Source organism: Microcebus murinus, chromosome 1 (assembly GCF_040939455.1).
Source record: "Microcebus murinus isolate Inina chromosome 1, M.murinus_Inina_mat1.0, whole genome shotgun sequence".
In the NCBI taxonomy this organism is placed as follows: Eukaryota; Metazoa; Chordata; class Mammalia; order Primates; family Cheirogaleidae; genus Microcebus; species Microcebus murinus.
In genome coordinates, this window is record NC_134104.1 from 64,298,391 (window position 1) to 64,314,306 (window position 15,916).

General features: G+C 40.8%; 1 protein-coding gene across 1 annotated transcript; it reads left to right on the plus strand.

Moving 5' to 3' along the window:
• The first annotated feature begins 440 nt into the window (after positions 1-440).
• LOC105879762 (cystatin-A-like) lies at positions 441-15,272 on the plus strand. Its single transcript, XM_012780238.3, has 3 exons — positions 441-762; positions 10,722-10,823; positions 15,060-15,272. The coding sequence occupies exons 1-3, from the start codon at positions 631-633 to the stop codon at positions 15,186-15,188; spliced, it is 363 nt and encodes a 120-aa protein (XP_012635692.1). The 5' UTR covers positions 441-630; the 3' UTR covers positions 15,189-15,272.
• Positions 15,273-15,916: the final 644 nt, after the last annotated feature.

Consider the following 15,916-nt stretch of genomic DNA (forward strand, 5'->3'; position numbering starts at 1 on the left):
AATCCCTTGAGCCCAGGACTTTGAGGCTACAATGAGCTATGATCATGCCACCCAACATACTCCAGCCTGGGTGACAGAGTGAAATCCTGCCTCAAAAAGAAAAAAGTAAATATGAGAAAATGTTAAAAGTTTTAATTCTGAGTGACAGGAAAATAGATGTTTGTTATTTTATTCTTTGTGTTTTTCTCTATATTAAACATTTCTCTAAATTTCCATAAAAGTACATATAACCAGCCAAGGTCCTCCAGATAGATCCCTTTATTTTCTTTTTAAAGTCAAATAAATTCTACATAATCAGCATTAATATTATTGGTAAGAATTTCTCTAAAAAATTTTGTGTTAGAAGTTTTGAAACATTAAGAAATTCTGATTGTGATTCAGGTTTCATACTGCAGATGATGAAACAGGATGGAGCCATCGTCAAGGAGAATGCAGGGTCTTTTAGGCTTGTTGCAGCATGACTCCTGTACACACCCATCTGTTCCTCCCCCAGCCTCTCTTTCTTCCAGATTCCACTTAGCATATCTGTGGAGAAAGCAAGACTTGCTTTGGGGCATATTCATTTTCCTCTTGCCTCTTTGCTCTTTTTGGAACATGAAACATTCTATAGGCAGAGCTCTATAAAAACCCATGTCTCCACTCTCCCTGATCACTTTGGTTCCAGCATCCTGCCCAGCAAAGAACCCTTCTGCCAAAATGATAGTTGGAGGATTAAGTGATGCCAAGCCTGCCACTGCAGAAATCCAGGAGATTGCTGATAAGGTGAGTTGACTCAGGGAAGAGCTAGATCCAAAAATCTTCCTTCATGTGTTGTCCTCATGGTGAGAGTGTAGGTGAAAGTGAGAACCAGAACATTGGGAAGTGTGTGGTCTTGTGCAGCCTTCCTTACAACTAAAGTGGAATACTGAGCTTTTCAGATGAAACCTCAAATATTCCCAACACTGTGAGAGTGGCCTTGAGCATTTGCCTTCTCTGAGCTTCATTTTCCCTATTTGCAAAATACGAATTGATATTGGGTCATTTCTAAAGCTCTTACAAAGCATGATTCTAGGATTACTAATTCAGTTTATAATGAAATTTTTCTAATCTTACCAAGTGGAGCCAACATGTAATTAAAGTCTCAGGTTGTTAACAATTTGATGAAGTAGATTTGGAATACGTTTCAGGGAGTTTTTTTATAAAAAGTTGAATGAAGAACAATATTGTAAAGGCACTTACCAACTTCCTATACATTTACCTAAATAGTGTTTTAGTCTTTTCGTAGTCAGAGGGTGATTAAACCAGTAGAAAAGAGAAGTGGGATAGTTGATGGTGATTCTAAAATGTTATAAGCACCCGAATTATTTATCCCAATGAAAAATAGAACTCAATATTTTCAGCAAGTTAATACATTTTCTAAGTACTGTTTCATTAGCTGTCTCCTATATAGTAAAAATTTATTTACATCTTTTATGAAAGGAAAATGCATACAAATGACTACTTTAGGTTTGTAATTTGTTGCCTTATTGTTTTCTATCATTCCTTCTTGTTTTTCTCTCTGAAATGTCATTCTATGGCACTATTTGACAAGCAAGATCAGCTATTTGTATGATTTAAGAGATGGGATCCTTTATGTTCAGGAAACTCTCTAAGGAGCCAGATGTCTGGAATTCTACCAACATTGTTTGGGACTATTTCTCATTCAAAAAATCTTTAAAAAAAATACCTTGGAGCTCTCTTTTCTTGCAGAAGATGATATTAAGTCATTACTGCCTTTATTTGAAACTCCTAATCAAGTCAGCATTCTCAATTTGAATGTGCACATGAATCACCTAGGGGTCTTGGTGAACTGCAGATTCTGATTCAGGAGGTCTGAGATTCTCCACTTTGTCAATAGAAAAGAACCCAGACTCTGTAAAATAATTTAAAGAGGTATATTCTGAGCCAATATGTGTGATCATGGCATGGAGAGCCACACCCAAGAAGTCTGTTCACGTGGTATTGCCATAGTTGGGTTATAGTTTGGTTTTACACATTTCAGGGAGACAGGAATTATACTTAAAGTCATAAATCAATGCATGGAAGGCATATATTGGTTTGACCCGAAAAATCAGGACATCTCGAAGCAAGGGATTACAGGTTACAGGTAGTTTTAAAGATTCTTTGATTTGTGATTGGTTCAAGAAATGAAGTTTTGTCTAAAGGCTTGGAATGTTGTAAGTTAAGATATGGAAGTCTGTTAATCATAGACAAGCCACTGGACAAATAGCCAGACTCAAGTGATCTGTTAAGTAGACTGATGTCCTGAAGGGGTTATTTAAGCTTTGTCTTGCATAGCCTTAGGCCTGCTAATGAGTTGTGGGGGAGAGTATTCGAGGCAGGCCCACAAGGAGATTAGCTACTTCTCCCCATGGAGCCAAGTCCCTAAAATAGGTGTCACCACAGAGGATAAGGAAATTGATGGACAACAGAGAGAAATAAAAGAATACACAGACTAAGGTATAGTTTATAGTTTTATATATATATAAAGATCAGATATAACACAGCAGGGAGTACCCAGGAGACTGGTGTATCTCCATAAACGCCAGTAATATGGTTAGATTCATACAGGTTTTTATAATTACAGACATCAATTACCAGTGTCAGGGTAACATATTTTCATATCAGGGAATGCAGTTGCTAGGGGATACAGGTAGGGGGGTTACATATTTTCATATCAGGGAATGCAGTTGCTAGGGGATACAGGTAGGGGGGGTTAGGGTCAAAAGTACTCTCAAGGGGCTGCTAATCTGTCTAGGTGAACGAACAGGTACAAAGTCTTTCAGGGGCTAGCTTCTAAGTTCTAAGACATAGTTGGCAATTAACAGAGGTAAAACAAAAGAGGTATAGTGACTCAATATTTCTTTGAATAGTTATGGTGGACTTAAAGAAAGATAAACAAAGAGAGCAGTAAGCCCATCTCTATAAAACAGGTTGTTTATAACCACCGGGGTGCATCTCTGGGCAAAGTGCACTCATTGTCTCCGGCTCCCATCCTGTGGGCCATATTTGCCTTGTCTTGTCTTTCAAGACACAGGGAAGCTCACAGATTTTGAGATACCAGGAAGCCGTCCTGGAAAACATCCCTACTGGAGACTTGAGAGCTCTCCCATGATAGCAGCCTCTAATAAGTGAACCACTGAGTCCACACATTCCTTCAGGGCAAAACCCTGCAAATTCCTCTTTCTGTCTTTAATATAGTAATATTGGGTTATACAATAAAATAATGATCTTATGAGCCACATTTCATTAATTCCTCAATCATATTTTCCCAACAATGACTTACAAAGGATCTCTCCAAGAAGGGAAGGGGGCATGACGAGGCATGTCTGACCTCCCTTCCCATGGCCAGCAACTCAAATTCAGAGTTCTTCAGGGGTCCCCTGGCCAAGAGGAGTTCCATTCAGTCTTCTGTGATGCTTGGTATTTTATTTCAGTTCACAATTTTTACCAGGCTCACAGGCCATGCTGCTGTGGTATAGGACTCACTTGCCTATCTGTAAGCCACATCTTACATTATAAAATTAATTTGAAAGTGTGTTTCTGGCTGCTTCCCTCAGGCTCCACCTCTGCCAGAGAAGGAGCACCAGAGACAGTATCAACAACAGCCACTTTACCCCAGGAACGTGTTTTGCAGTTTTGAAAGCCTGCCCTCCAATCCAAACTCACATTCCATCTTCATAACCTCTGGGGCAGGCAGGGAAACCATCGTGTCCATTGGTCAGATGATGAAACCAAAATTCAAAGAGGTTAAGAGTCACCTGCTCAAGAAGTGAGCTTACCCTAGATCTTTCACACACGGTGGCAGAACATGGAGAAGGTCTGTGAGGTGAGAGAAACACGCTGAGGGGAGAGGGTACAGGAAACGTGTCTTCTCTGTGCACACACCAGCCTCACATCTCAATCAATATGGAAGTGAATACCAATGAGTCATTTCATGGTAGGTGCATTTCCTGGATATTCTGTTAGGTGTCTAGTCCTGTTCTGAATACTATAGAGACTACATAAGGGCTGTGAGATATAGCCCCTGCCCTCAAGGAGTTTACAATGTAGGGGAAGACAAGATGTTGGAAATGTTGGAAGGTAGAGGAATAGTCAGGAGACTCTTTATAGTTTAGGAAGCACTTTCCCATTTATTATATCATTTATTCTCCTACAAACAAGCCCAAGAGGCAGGTATCTTTATAGCCACCTTATTGGTGAGGAACTTGAATCAACTCCAAGATGATAGAATTAGTTAGGTCTCCATGCAGTGGTAGGCAAATGGGCAGGTGCTGGGAACCACATCTCAAGTATGATTTGGAGAGGTTCAGGGAAGATCGCTACTATCCATGATTTACTTTGTAGTTTTGTTCCTTTGATTTTTGAATATATTTCTATTTTTTAAAATCATCTATTAAAATGCAGTGTTCTTAAAAGAGCTAAAGTTAATCAACTTTCTCTTTATCTAAGAGCTCTTTATCTAAGAGCTTCTTAGCGGAATGCCGGCTGAAGGAAGAACCCCATTGGGGAGGGGGGAAGTATCAAAGAAAAGTCAAGCAGGTGTTCAAAGAATTTGACCTCAAAGAAAAGAGGGAGGTTGGATGAGGTCAGAAAGAAAGGAAAGGCAAACAAAGGGTTTGAGGATTGAGAAAACTTGACCATTTTTTAATGAAGAGGAAAAGAGCTTTCTCATTCTGAGGATAGCAGAGATTGAACGGGTCATTGTAGTGTCGTGTATTAAAGGACGCCAGAGATACTTGGGTCCACAGTACACTTGGAAGTAGCCTAATCTCCCAAGATTCTTTATATTAGATAAGGGTAATTGCTATACCCATCTTTTCTGTTGTGGGAGACAAGTTGTCAGGATGGAAAACGTTAATTATGTGGACAGTACTGTGGGAAGGGTGGAGGGGGATGTGAAATGGTTCCTGCCCTCAGGGAAACTTGCACAATAGACAGGAGGTAAGGGAGACACATAAAAAATACAGAGCCATGTGCAGCCTTCCCTGGAAACTGTAACATGTGCAATGGAGACCCAAATAAATGAATTGCCCCCACAGCAAAAGCCTCTGGATCATTATTACTGATCTATTATCTTACGTCATATGAAAATAAATATTAGATGAGAATTCTAAGTATGTTTATATGATGGAAAGAAATGTTATTTAATAATTATTTTTAGAAATAAATGCCGTAATCACACATGCAATATACACACAGAGCCCTTAATCATAAACCTGATTGCTGAAACCATTCCTGACAAACACAGAACACACTTTTTGTCAGCCAGGACACCAGGCAAATACCTCATTGCATACCATCTGGGCACGCCCTGCAGTTCAGCATGTCATGGCTCTCACTCACCCCCATCCACACATTCCTGTTCCCCTCTCTGTCCACAGCGTCCTCCTCGGTCACTCTCCTGCTGCCCCACACCCAGAGAACCTGCCATTCAGCCACACCAGGGTCCTCCAGGCACTCGCCTCCCCCTTCATCAGATCATGCCCGGCCCACTCAGTCTCTCATGCAGCCTGGACCCCAGGCTGGGGTTTCATACACTCCTCCACCCCTATTTCCATGACCTGGGAGTTCCTGGCATGCCAGGCCTGAGGTCACTCCCACTGTACCACTTCCTGCTTGGCATCTGCTCCAGGATCAAAGCACTTGCTCAAGGAAGGGCAGAACCCCAGAAACCTCACCCAGTTCAAATCTAGGAATTCACGCCCAACAACCGCAGCAGGACCCTGGTGCCAGGACACCCTTTCAGTCACATTTGCTGGTCATTGCCTAGAAACCCCATGGAGGCTGCTCAGTCCCTCCATCCCCATGGTCCCTCCAGCAGGTGTCTCAGCTTCTGCCCTTCTTAGAGGATTGCAGGCAGCTGGTGAGAAATGCCCCAGTGTCCCTCTCCCCCACTGGCTCTCCATCCTCCCTCCAGTCTTAGGTTCTGTCTCCTTTCTTCAGCCAGCCCTTCCTCTCTGAGCCAGGTGACTTCATTTCTTGCATCCTGGGTGCCTTGCCCCATACTTCCTCCTCCCTTCAAAACATAGATGAGAAATGTCCACAAGTCACATCTTACCAGTCCTGTTGTCCTTTCATGCTACTACCCAAACTCTCCTTCCTTACTCTGTAAAATAGCCCCAGATATAATCTATCCATTTGCCACTACTATCTTCTATCCATTCTCTCCTATATGATGCACAGTCCAACTGCTTCTGTAGAATGATCACACATTAGGGGAAACGCCTGGGTGTTGGGTGCCTCCTGGCTCAAATGCTTAGATCTCAGAGAACTAACAACTCACCAAGATGTGTGCTCCTAGCAATCTGGAAAGCTCGAATGACCTTAGGGCTCGGCTAAATGTATTTACCAGGTGCTCCTCCCTGGTAGCCTCCTCTCCTGGCTGGGGATCTATCAACAAACCCCCTCTGTTCCTTCCACCACCATTGGCCACCACCAAACAAGACAGGCTGACAGAGCCAGAGGCCAACTGCACTGACCAGCTCCCCTACTCAGCCCCTGCTCCCCAGCTCAAATCTCATCACCCAGGTCCAAAATGTCCAACACTAAACCACACAAATCTGTTTTACTGGAAAGGAGGAGGGAGGCTGCAGGTTGCAAGGCAGTGAGCCAGAAATCAAGGTACACAATCACACAGGTGCCAGGGTATTTCAGGAGACAAACCAGATATTTGAAATCAACTGTCTCATGGAGAATTCTGGATTTGTGGACTGCACAGATACAATGGAAAGGTTACAGATCTGGATCCATTTATAGAACATATAGAAATAAAGGCCGGGCGCTGTGGCTCACGCCTGTAATCCTAGCTCTTGGGAGGCCGAGGCAGGCGGATTGCTCAAGGTCAGGAGTTCAAAACCAGCCTGAGCAAGAGCGAGACCCCGTCTCTACTATAAATAGAAAGAAATTAATTGGCCAACTGATATATATATAAAAAATTAGCCGGGCATGGTGGCGCATGCCTGTAGTCCCAGCTACTCGGGAGGCTGAGGCAGGAGGATTGCTTGAGCCCAGGAGTTTGAGGTTGCTGTGAGCTAGGCTGACGCCACGGCACTCACTCTAGCCTGGACAACAAAGCGAGACTCTGTCTCAAAAAAAAAAAAAAAAAAAGAAATAAAAATTTATGATACATGCTAAAAAATGAAACATGACCAAATGACTGTAGAGCAGAAGGAACACAGATCAGATTCTTATGCTACTAGGCAAGAACTTTAAAATAACTATGATTAATAATTTTTCACCCTTAAGCCGTCATGCTCTATTTATAGCCTCAGGTCTCGCATTTGTAAAATGAGGTTTAAATGTATACATTTGCCGGGAAGTGGTGGCTCACACCAGTAATCCCACCACTCTAGTAGGCCAAGTCAGGGGGTAGGGTGTGCGGATATCACTTGAGCTCAGGAGTTCAAGACCAGCCAGAGCAAGAGGGAGACTCTGTCTCTAGTAGCTTGCACCTGTAGTCCCAGCAACTAAGGAGGCTGAGGCAGGAGGATCACTTGAGACCAGAAGTTTGAGGTCGCTGTGAGCTCTGATGAAGCCACTGGACTCCACCCTGCAACAGAGCAAAACAGCTAAAAAAAATAAAAAAAAAAAAAGAATATTTGTGGGGTTGGGGTTAGTGTAGAGATTAACCCTTTCCAACTCAGCTCCCAACTTGACTGGCAGCCAGTGCTGGCAAGCCTTCATTTGGAAGTGCAAAAGGCTGAGGACTGGGAACCCTAAGACAGTAAGCCCTTTCCTTATCTTCTTTCTGCACCCTTGTCCACCTTCTACTCTCTCCTGCACCCTGCCTCTTCCCATTCCTGTTTTTTGTCACTATTAGTCATCTCCCTTTCTACACTTTGGAGCTTCATTTTCCATCTCAACAAAGCAATCACATTTCCCCCATCTATTCTGAAGGTTATAGGAGAAATTGATGGTGTCCACAGTGTCTGGCCCCTCAAAATAAGTCTGAGAAATCATAGTTTGCAAATGTCTACATCTTTAAAAACAGTTCTGGTACCCAAACTAAGGCACCAACAGAAAAGGATTCAAATTTCTGCCCTCTGATGGAAGGACCAGGTGGCCCCAGGAGGCCTGACTGGCACTGTGTGTGCAGAGTGCTTTAGTGAACGCAATGGAGGCAAATTCCCTGTAAACAAGTTATATTTAACACACAGAGTTATTTCCTTTCCCAACCAAGACTGAAGGTGGGGCACAAACCCACAGATAAAAGACAACAGGAGATAGGCAGACAACACCACAGAGATACCAACAATATTTTGGAAGATGGAAAACAGGTGAACAATGGAAAATGACTGAGCAGTCTAGACAGAACCTAAGCCCATAAAGGGGAAAGTCCAAGCCAGAAGCAGGCAGATTTGTGATGCAGAACCTCACAATGGCTCAGACATTAGCAACACCAGAAACTTAAAGAGTGAGGCATGAGGCTAAACCGAAAGGTTTCATGGGAGACCCGTATAAGAGACAACCGGATTTTCCCCTCCCTGTCCTCCACCCTAGAAGACAGGCTACTACATTGGTAGAAGACTGGAGCTTCAGTCTTACAGAAACTGAGGCCAAAGGATTATAGGAGACTCTAGCATCTCAGGCCCAGCTGAGGGTAGCAATGAAGGACCAATACTGAAAACCAGTGGATTCAGTAAAAGTTTGCACACTGAATTTGGGACCCTCTAGCTCCTTTCTCATGCTTGGTTCAGGAAAGCTGGCATCTAAGCATGTATCTCCCTGTGGTAGACAAAATGATGGCCCACCAAAGATGTTCACATCCTAATCCCTGGAACCTGTGACTATGCTACCTTCCATGGTAAAAGGGACTTTGCAGGTGTGATTAGGTTAAGGATTTTGAGATAGGGAGGTTATCTTGGATTAACCAGGGTGCCCAGTGTAATCACAGGCTCCTTTTGAGAACTGTACACAAATATTGTACTCTAGTTAGTAAATTTCCTTTGCATAGGGGTATGGGTTAGCAATTCTGAAGCTGTTTTATGCATATGCTAGAACTGAACAAATAAGTAAATACGTTGAGAATAATGAGAATCAGACTTCTTTCTCAGTGTTTGAGAAAGGAGTTAAAGATAACGAAAGAGGCAAAGCTAAATGAATCCTATTGGATTATACACATACACATATATGTATGATGTTTATACATAATGTATTATGTGTACACACACAAATGTGTGCACTTATATACATTTATATATATACAGATCAATAAAGATGTGTGTGTGAGAGTATACATACATATATTTTGTAGCACTTTGTACTGAGTGGGCCCAAAAGCAATGACATCTAGTAACAATGAGAATATAGTGATTCAAAATCTTGGATCTTAAATACCACTCTCCAATAAAAGGAGCCAGGGCCATTTTTCTTTGGAGATGTGATTGGTTACAGCAGGAAGGCAGGGAAAATTGGAGATAAGCCTGGAATATGTTGTAGTTGCTCATAAAATGCTGGAGGCATGTTGAAAGGACACAGGCATCAGTGAAGACTCTCCCAATGGCCAAATCTAGAACAATTTGAGCAACAAGATAAGTAGTAATGAATTCTAATCCATAGAATAAAAGAAATACGCATTATTCATATTAGTAGAAAATAAGTAATTGAATAAATAAATAGGAGAGAGAGAGAACTGCTCTTCCTTACAGTAGAATTCCAGTTAATAAATGTACAAGGAATGGTAGAAATGGAAAAGTCACCACTTGGCAACCCCCACAGTGATAATTGTTGTGGACAAGAAACATCAATGGATGCTGAAATTGGTGGATGAAGGTACGAAGAGAAACAGGACAGCTGCATAGTCAGAAAGTGTCTCCTCATAAGACATTTATTATTATAATTACAAAGGGGAAAAATATTAACTTTACAGTGGAAAAACCTGGCAGACATCCTAACTAAGTGATCAAAATTAACATTACTAGTAATGAAACAGGAAAGGTAGTTCCTGATGAGATGCACTAGAGCATGTTACTCTTGTTCTGTCCTTACAAAAATGTAAAATATTGACATAAGAGAAGATCGATCCCCAAGTTGAGGAACAGCGTAGAAATTAAAAGGTAAGTATGTTCCAATATTGTCAAAGTAGTGAATGACAAAGACAGACCTAGAAATTAATCCAGATTGGAGGAGACTAAGAAGAGAGAACAACTAAATGCGATGTAGGATCCTATATGACATCCAGAAGCAAAAAAGGGACATTCTAGGGCGATTGGCAAAATTCTAATAATATTATATCACTTAATAATATAATATCATGTTAATTTCCTGGTTTGGTTATTGTTATGTAAAATGGAAACATTAGAGGAAACTGTGAATGATATAAGAGAATTTAGTGTACTATTTTTGCAACTTTTAAGTCTAAAATTATTTCTAAATAATTTTTAAAAAATCGAATAGTAACAATTGCTCCTTTTTTATCAATGAAAGACACAGATAACTATTAGCTTTACAAATCAATACCATATTTCATCACCACACCAAGATAATGTATAATAAATTCAGCCTAGAGCAACAAAATTGTACATTTTAACCCATGTAATCTTACTCAAGATAGGTGCTTTCTGTTGAAATACTAAAAACACTCACAGATCTCATTACCATCTTTGAGGACTTTTAGGAGCACAAGGTTCCCAGATTGGTAAATCACATAAATGGAGTCCAATATAGCTTTGATAATTTGTTTTTTCTTTTCTTTTCTTAAGGTTAAACCACAGCTTGAAGAAAAAACAAATGAGACTTACGAAGAATTTGAAGCTATAGAGTATAAAAGTCAAGTAGTTGCTGGAACAAATTTCTACATTAAGGTTAGAGTTCAACATCCACCTTAGCACTAAACAATATTATATTTCTCAATTTACATAAATGTTTCCTGTTTCCCCACCATATGATTCGTTTTTCTGGTTGTCCTAAATTAAGATGCCCAGCATGATACCTTCCAAGCAGTAGGCTTTCAAGTGTGACAGATGATGTTATACCACTTTTCCTTGTGAATTGTGAACACTCTTTACTATTGATTCTAAATTTCCAGGGATTGTATGGGGAAAAGATTTTATAACAGTTCAGGGAGTGCTTGTTTTGTGGCCATGGCTATAAAGAGGTAGGATAATATTTCATCTGCCTGAAGGGATAGGGTGAGACCACCTCATATCTCGAAGCATATTCCACCTCAAAGCTGAATGATTCGGCATGGCGCGGTGGCTCACACCTGTAATCCTAGCACTCTGAGAGGCCAAGGCACACGGATCACTCAAGGTCAGGAGTTCGAAACCAGCCTGAGCAAGAGTGAGGCCCTCATCTCTACAAAAAATAGAAAGTAATTAGCCAACTTAAAATATACAGAAAAAATTACTCGGGCATGGTGGCACATGTCTGTAGTCCAAGCTACTCGGGAGGCTGAGGCAGAAGGATTACTTGAGCCCACGAGTTTGAGGTTCCTGGGAGCTAGACTGACGCCAAGGCACTCTAGCCTGGACAACTGAGTGAGACTCTGTCTCACAAAAAAAAAAAAAAAAAAAAAAGTTGAATGATTCCATATTTCTAAATTAAGTAGATTTAAGAAATGACTTGAATCATTAGCTGGGAAAAAATGTAAACTATTATTGCCCTTTAAATAACCATTTTGATTTATATAATTTAAAGGATTATTTTTGCAACTCGAATTAGCAGCTTGAACTTGTGTCACTCTAGATATAGGTTAAAGCAGTGGAAAATTTAAAATATTTTAAAAGTTAATTTGATAGCTATGTGAGAAAAAATTAAAGATGAGTAATCCACTTCTAATTGAAATTATTGAGAGGGAACCAGTTCAAGTCAATCGTGGATATTTGGAAGCCATTTACATCCTTATGTATTAAGACACCAGCAAACTGGTATTAAATGAGCAGCACCTAAGTGGACACATAGGTACTATAGTAATAGGGTATTGGGCAGGGGGGCAGGGGGGGATATATACATACATAATGAGTGAGATGTACAACATCTGGGGAATGGTCATGCTGGAGACTCAGACTTGTGGGGGGAGGGGGGAAAGGGCATTTATTTATTTTTTTGGTATAATGTTCTTTTTTTTTAATTTCGGCATATTATGGGGGTACAAATTTTAAGGTTTCAAAAAGTGCCTTTTCCCCCTTCCCCCCACAAGTCTGAGTTTCCAGCGTGACCATCTCCCAGATGGTGCACATCTCACTCATTATGTATGTATATGCCCGTCCCCCTCCCCCCTGCCCAATACCCTATTACTGTAGCACCTATGTGTCCACTTAGGTGCTGCTCAGTTAATACCAGTTTGCTGGTGAGTATATGTGGTGCTTGTTTTTCCATTCTTGGGAAACTTCACTTAATAGTATAGGTTCCAGCTCTAACCAGGAAAATATAAGATGTGCTATATCACCATTGTTTCTTAGAGCTGAATAGTACTCCATGGTATACATATACCACATTTTATTAATCCATTCTTGGATTGATGGGCACTTGGGCTGTTTCCACAGCCTTGCAATTATGAATTGTGCTGCTATAAACATTTGAGTGCAGGTGTCTTTTTTTAGAGTGTCATTGGATCTTTTGGGTAGATGCCCAGCAATGGGATTGCTGGATCAAATGGTAGATCCACTTGTATCGCTTTAAGGTATCTCCATATTGCTTTCCACAGAGGTTGAACTAGTTTGCAGTCCCACTAGCAGTGTAGGAGTGTTCCTCTCTCTCCGCATCCATGCCAGCATTTATTGTTTGGAGACTTTTTTTTTTCCGGCATATTATGGGGGTACAGATTTTAAGGTTTCAATAAAGAAAGGGCATTTATTAAAACCTTAAAATCTGTACCCCCATCATATGCCAAAATAAAAAAAAAAAAAAAGATGATGATGATTCTGATTTTAAAAATAACAAATATTTAAGTACATTTACTTAATCATTTGGCCAGGGCCCAGTATGGTTTATTTCTCTTTAACAAACAGTTTACTAAAAATGTATACTTTTTTAAAAAATGTTTAAAGCAGAAAAATAAAATAAGCGGATCTAGCCAGCTCAGCATAGGAAGGTCACAATACTGGGCTGTGTGGGTGGAGCTGCCCAGTCCTGCCAAATCGGAGCCCTTGGTGTGTAGGCCAGGCCTGGGCAGACACGTGAATGAGATCCTGCTGGATCCTTAGAAAGCAACGGCATTGCTTCCTCCGTTCTCAACCTGCTTTCCTCAGGGGCAGAAAAGAAAGATTTCTAGTAAAAAATGGCTTTGTTCAAAGATAGGAAATAGTCCATCAAAATTGGGATCATCATTATGGTAATTTATGGTTAATCCAAGCACATATTGACCAGCTCACACATTTCTTTAAAAGCTTTTCAGAAAACTGTCTCAAAAATTTCTTCTTGAAAATTTCGTCCCTTGCCCACACTTCTGCCCTCTCTTAACCTCAGTTCTGTCTTTCTCTTTTCTCTCAATCTTTCCATCCTTCTGCTATGGAATTTCTCCTACTGGACTACAGCCACTGACCCCAGGTCCCTCCTTCAGTCTGGGTGTGGATCCCTTTGCGCTGGGCCCCTCTCTTGATGTAAGGTCTTGCTGGCAGTGTGACCGTCTCTGTGTATGTCAGGTACCTCGCAAGAAGCAGGATGGTAGAAGGGAAGGACTGGAGGCTTCCATGTCAGACCAGCCTGGGTTCAAACCCTCGTTGGACTTGTTCTCCCAGTCAGAACCTGTGTGACTGAAGCTCCCTCCTCATCCTCTCTGAGCCTTCATTTCCTCCTCTGCACAGTGGGGCTAATAACTTACTTTGCAGGGTATTGTGAGGTTTACATACACAAGCTAGAAATTTCCTGAGGATTTACAATGTGCCAGGCACTATTCGAACAGTTGAATATTATCTGACGTAATCCTCACAACAAATATATAAATAGAATCACTTCTCTTGTGTGACTGATGAGAAAATTGAGCCCCGACTGGTGAAGTAACTAACAAAGGTCACAAAACTATAAGAGCAGAGCCAGGATTGGAACCCAGGTAGTCTGATGCTTACCTACTGGCCGTGCTGCCTCTAGTAATGTTGGCAGAGATTGATGCCCTGTTCCAAGGACAAAGAAAGTGCTTTTAAAATGTTACGCTGTAGAGTGAAAAGAGCATAGATGTTGGAGCCCAACACATCTGGGTTTAAATATTGGCTCTTCCACTTACTAGCTGAGAGATTTATGGAAAACTACTTAATCTCTCTTAACATTCTTCTACGTCTGTAATATGGACATGGTTCTGCCTTTCTTCAGGCCTAAAATAATAAGTAAATATAATCATGTATATGAGATACTCATCATAGTGTCTGGCTCATAGTGAACATTTGACAAATGGCAATTGTAAGGATAGGAAGTGACATCAGAACATAATAAATATTATTATAAGACAAAACTTTCATTGTTTCAACCAAGAAGAAAAGTAAAAATTCTTACCATGAGTTTACTGGTCCCAGATTCATGTCCAAATGACTATTTCAAACTTCATACCAATGACTTCCTAGCAAGACCCCTGTCATTTAGAAGGGAACTGTCAGCCCCCTGGGCCCTGCTCAGTCCTACCAGCTGGCATTTATAAAATGGGTTCTAATATAGGTGTGGGAACCATGCATACCAAATTTCCTAGGGCAATTCTGATCTTCTCCAATGTCAAACTGCATGGGAAACAAGGTGTCACCCTTCGGGAGTCAGAAATATAGGCCAAAAATATAGATTGCCACTTGTTTTCTTGCTCTGTGCAACTTTAAAAACAAAATGCAATTCTGGACATCAGATTATAACAAAATATAGGTATGAACATAACAGATATAAAAAAAACCAAAATAAACCTAGGACCTATGCCCATTGCCATGCTATTAGCCTGCCCTTTCTCTCATAAAATAAGGTGGTCGGTTTATGGAAGCAAGGAGTCTAAGAGTGGTGGGTGGTCCAGCAATGCTGGTTCCCAAGGGAGTACTGCACCTTCTTTATGGGATTGAAGATCTTTCACTTGATGGAGGCCCTTCTGAGTGAATCTTTTTCTTTATCTTTTTTTTAATACCCTTCAGGTACACGTAGGTGGAGATCATTATGTTCACTTGAAAGTATTCGAAGGTCTTTTTAGAGAAAATGAGGATGTCGAACTTTCTGGTTACCAGACCAACAAATGCAAGGAGGATGAGCTGACCGGCTTTTAGCAGCATGTTCCCAAAGTGTTCTGGTTCCTTCCACCAGCTACTGAGAAATGATCCTTTCTAATAAATATAACCAAGAATAAAGCATTCTTTTTCAAATGAATTATTTCTTCCATTATTTCTCACTTATTGTATTAAATAGAAATTACCTTTTCTTTCTCAAACTCAGTGTTATTGCTTTGCAGTATAAATTCTAAATAAATCAATGTCAATTGGAAATCGGGTAAAAATTAGTCAGGCCTAATGCAACTGGCTAAAGGATACGACCACCTCCACCATAGGCAGGCTGGATCATGGACTATCAGTTTACCAATCTCCTTGTTCCCTGTGGTTGCTGAGACCCACACCATTCCATCTCTACCCTCACAATGTAAAATTAAATCAAGTATTTTACAAAATATATTTTTATTTTGAAACAATTTTAAACTTATAGAAAAGTTGCCCAAAAGACCCACTTTTTTCCCTATACATTTGAGAGTAATTTACCTACCATGATGCCCCATCACTAACTAATACTTTAGTGTGCATTTCCTACAAACCAGGGTACTCCCCTGCATAACCGAAATACAGCCATCAAAATCAGAAAATTAACATTAATACATTTCTAGCCTCTGATCTTCAGAGTCCATTGACATTTCCCTAGTTGTATCAATAATGTTTATTACAAAAAGTCCAAGCCAGGTGAGGTGACATGCAGCTACCAACTAGGGAAGCAGAGGTGGGGGAGTCTC

Coding starts and splice junctions, on each gene's coding strand:
- LOC105879762 (XM_012780238.3), top strand. CDS start 631: ATGTCTCCACTCTCCCTGATCACTTTGGTTCCAGCATCCTGCCCAGCA. Junction 763..10,721: donor TCCAGGAGATTGCTGATAAG/GTGAGTTGACTC, acceptor TCTTTTCTTAAG/GTTAAACCACAGCTTGAAGA. Junction 10,824..15,059: donor GAACAAATTTCTACATTAAG/GTTAGAGTTCAA, acceptor AATACCCTTCAG/GTACACGTAGGTGGAGATCA.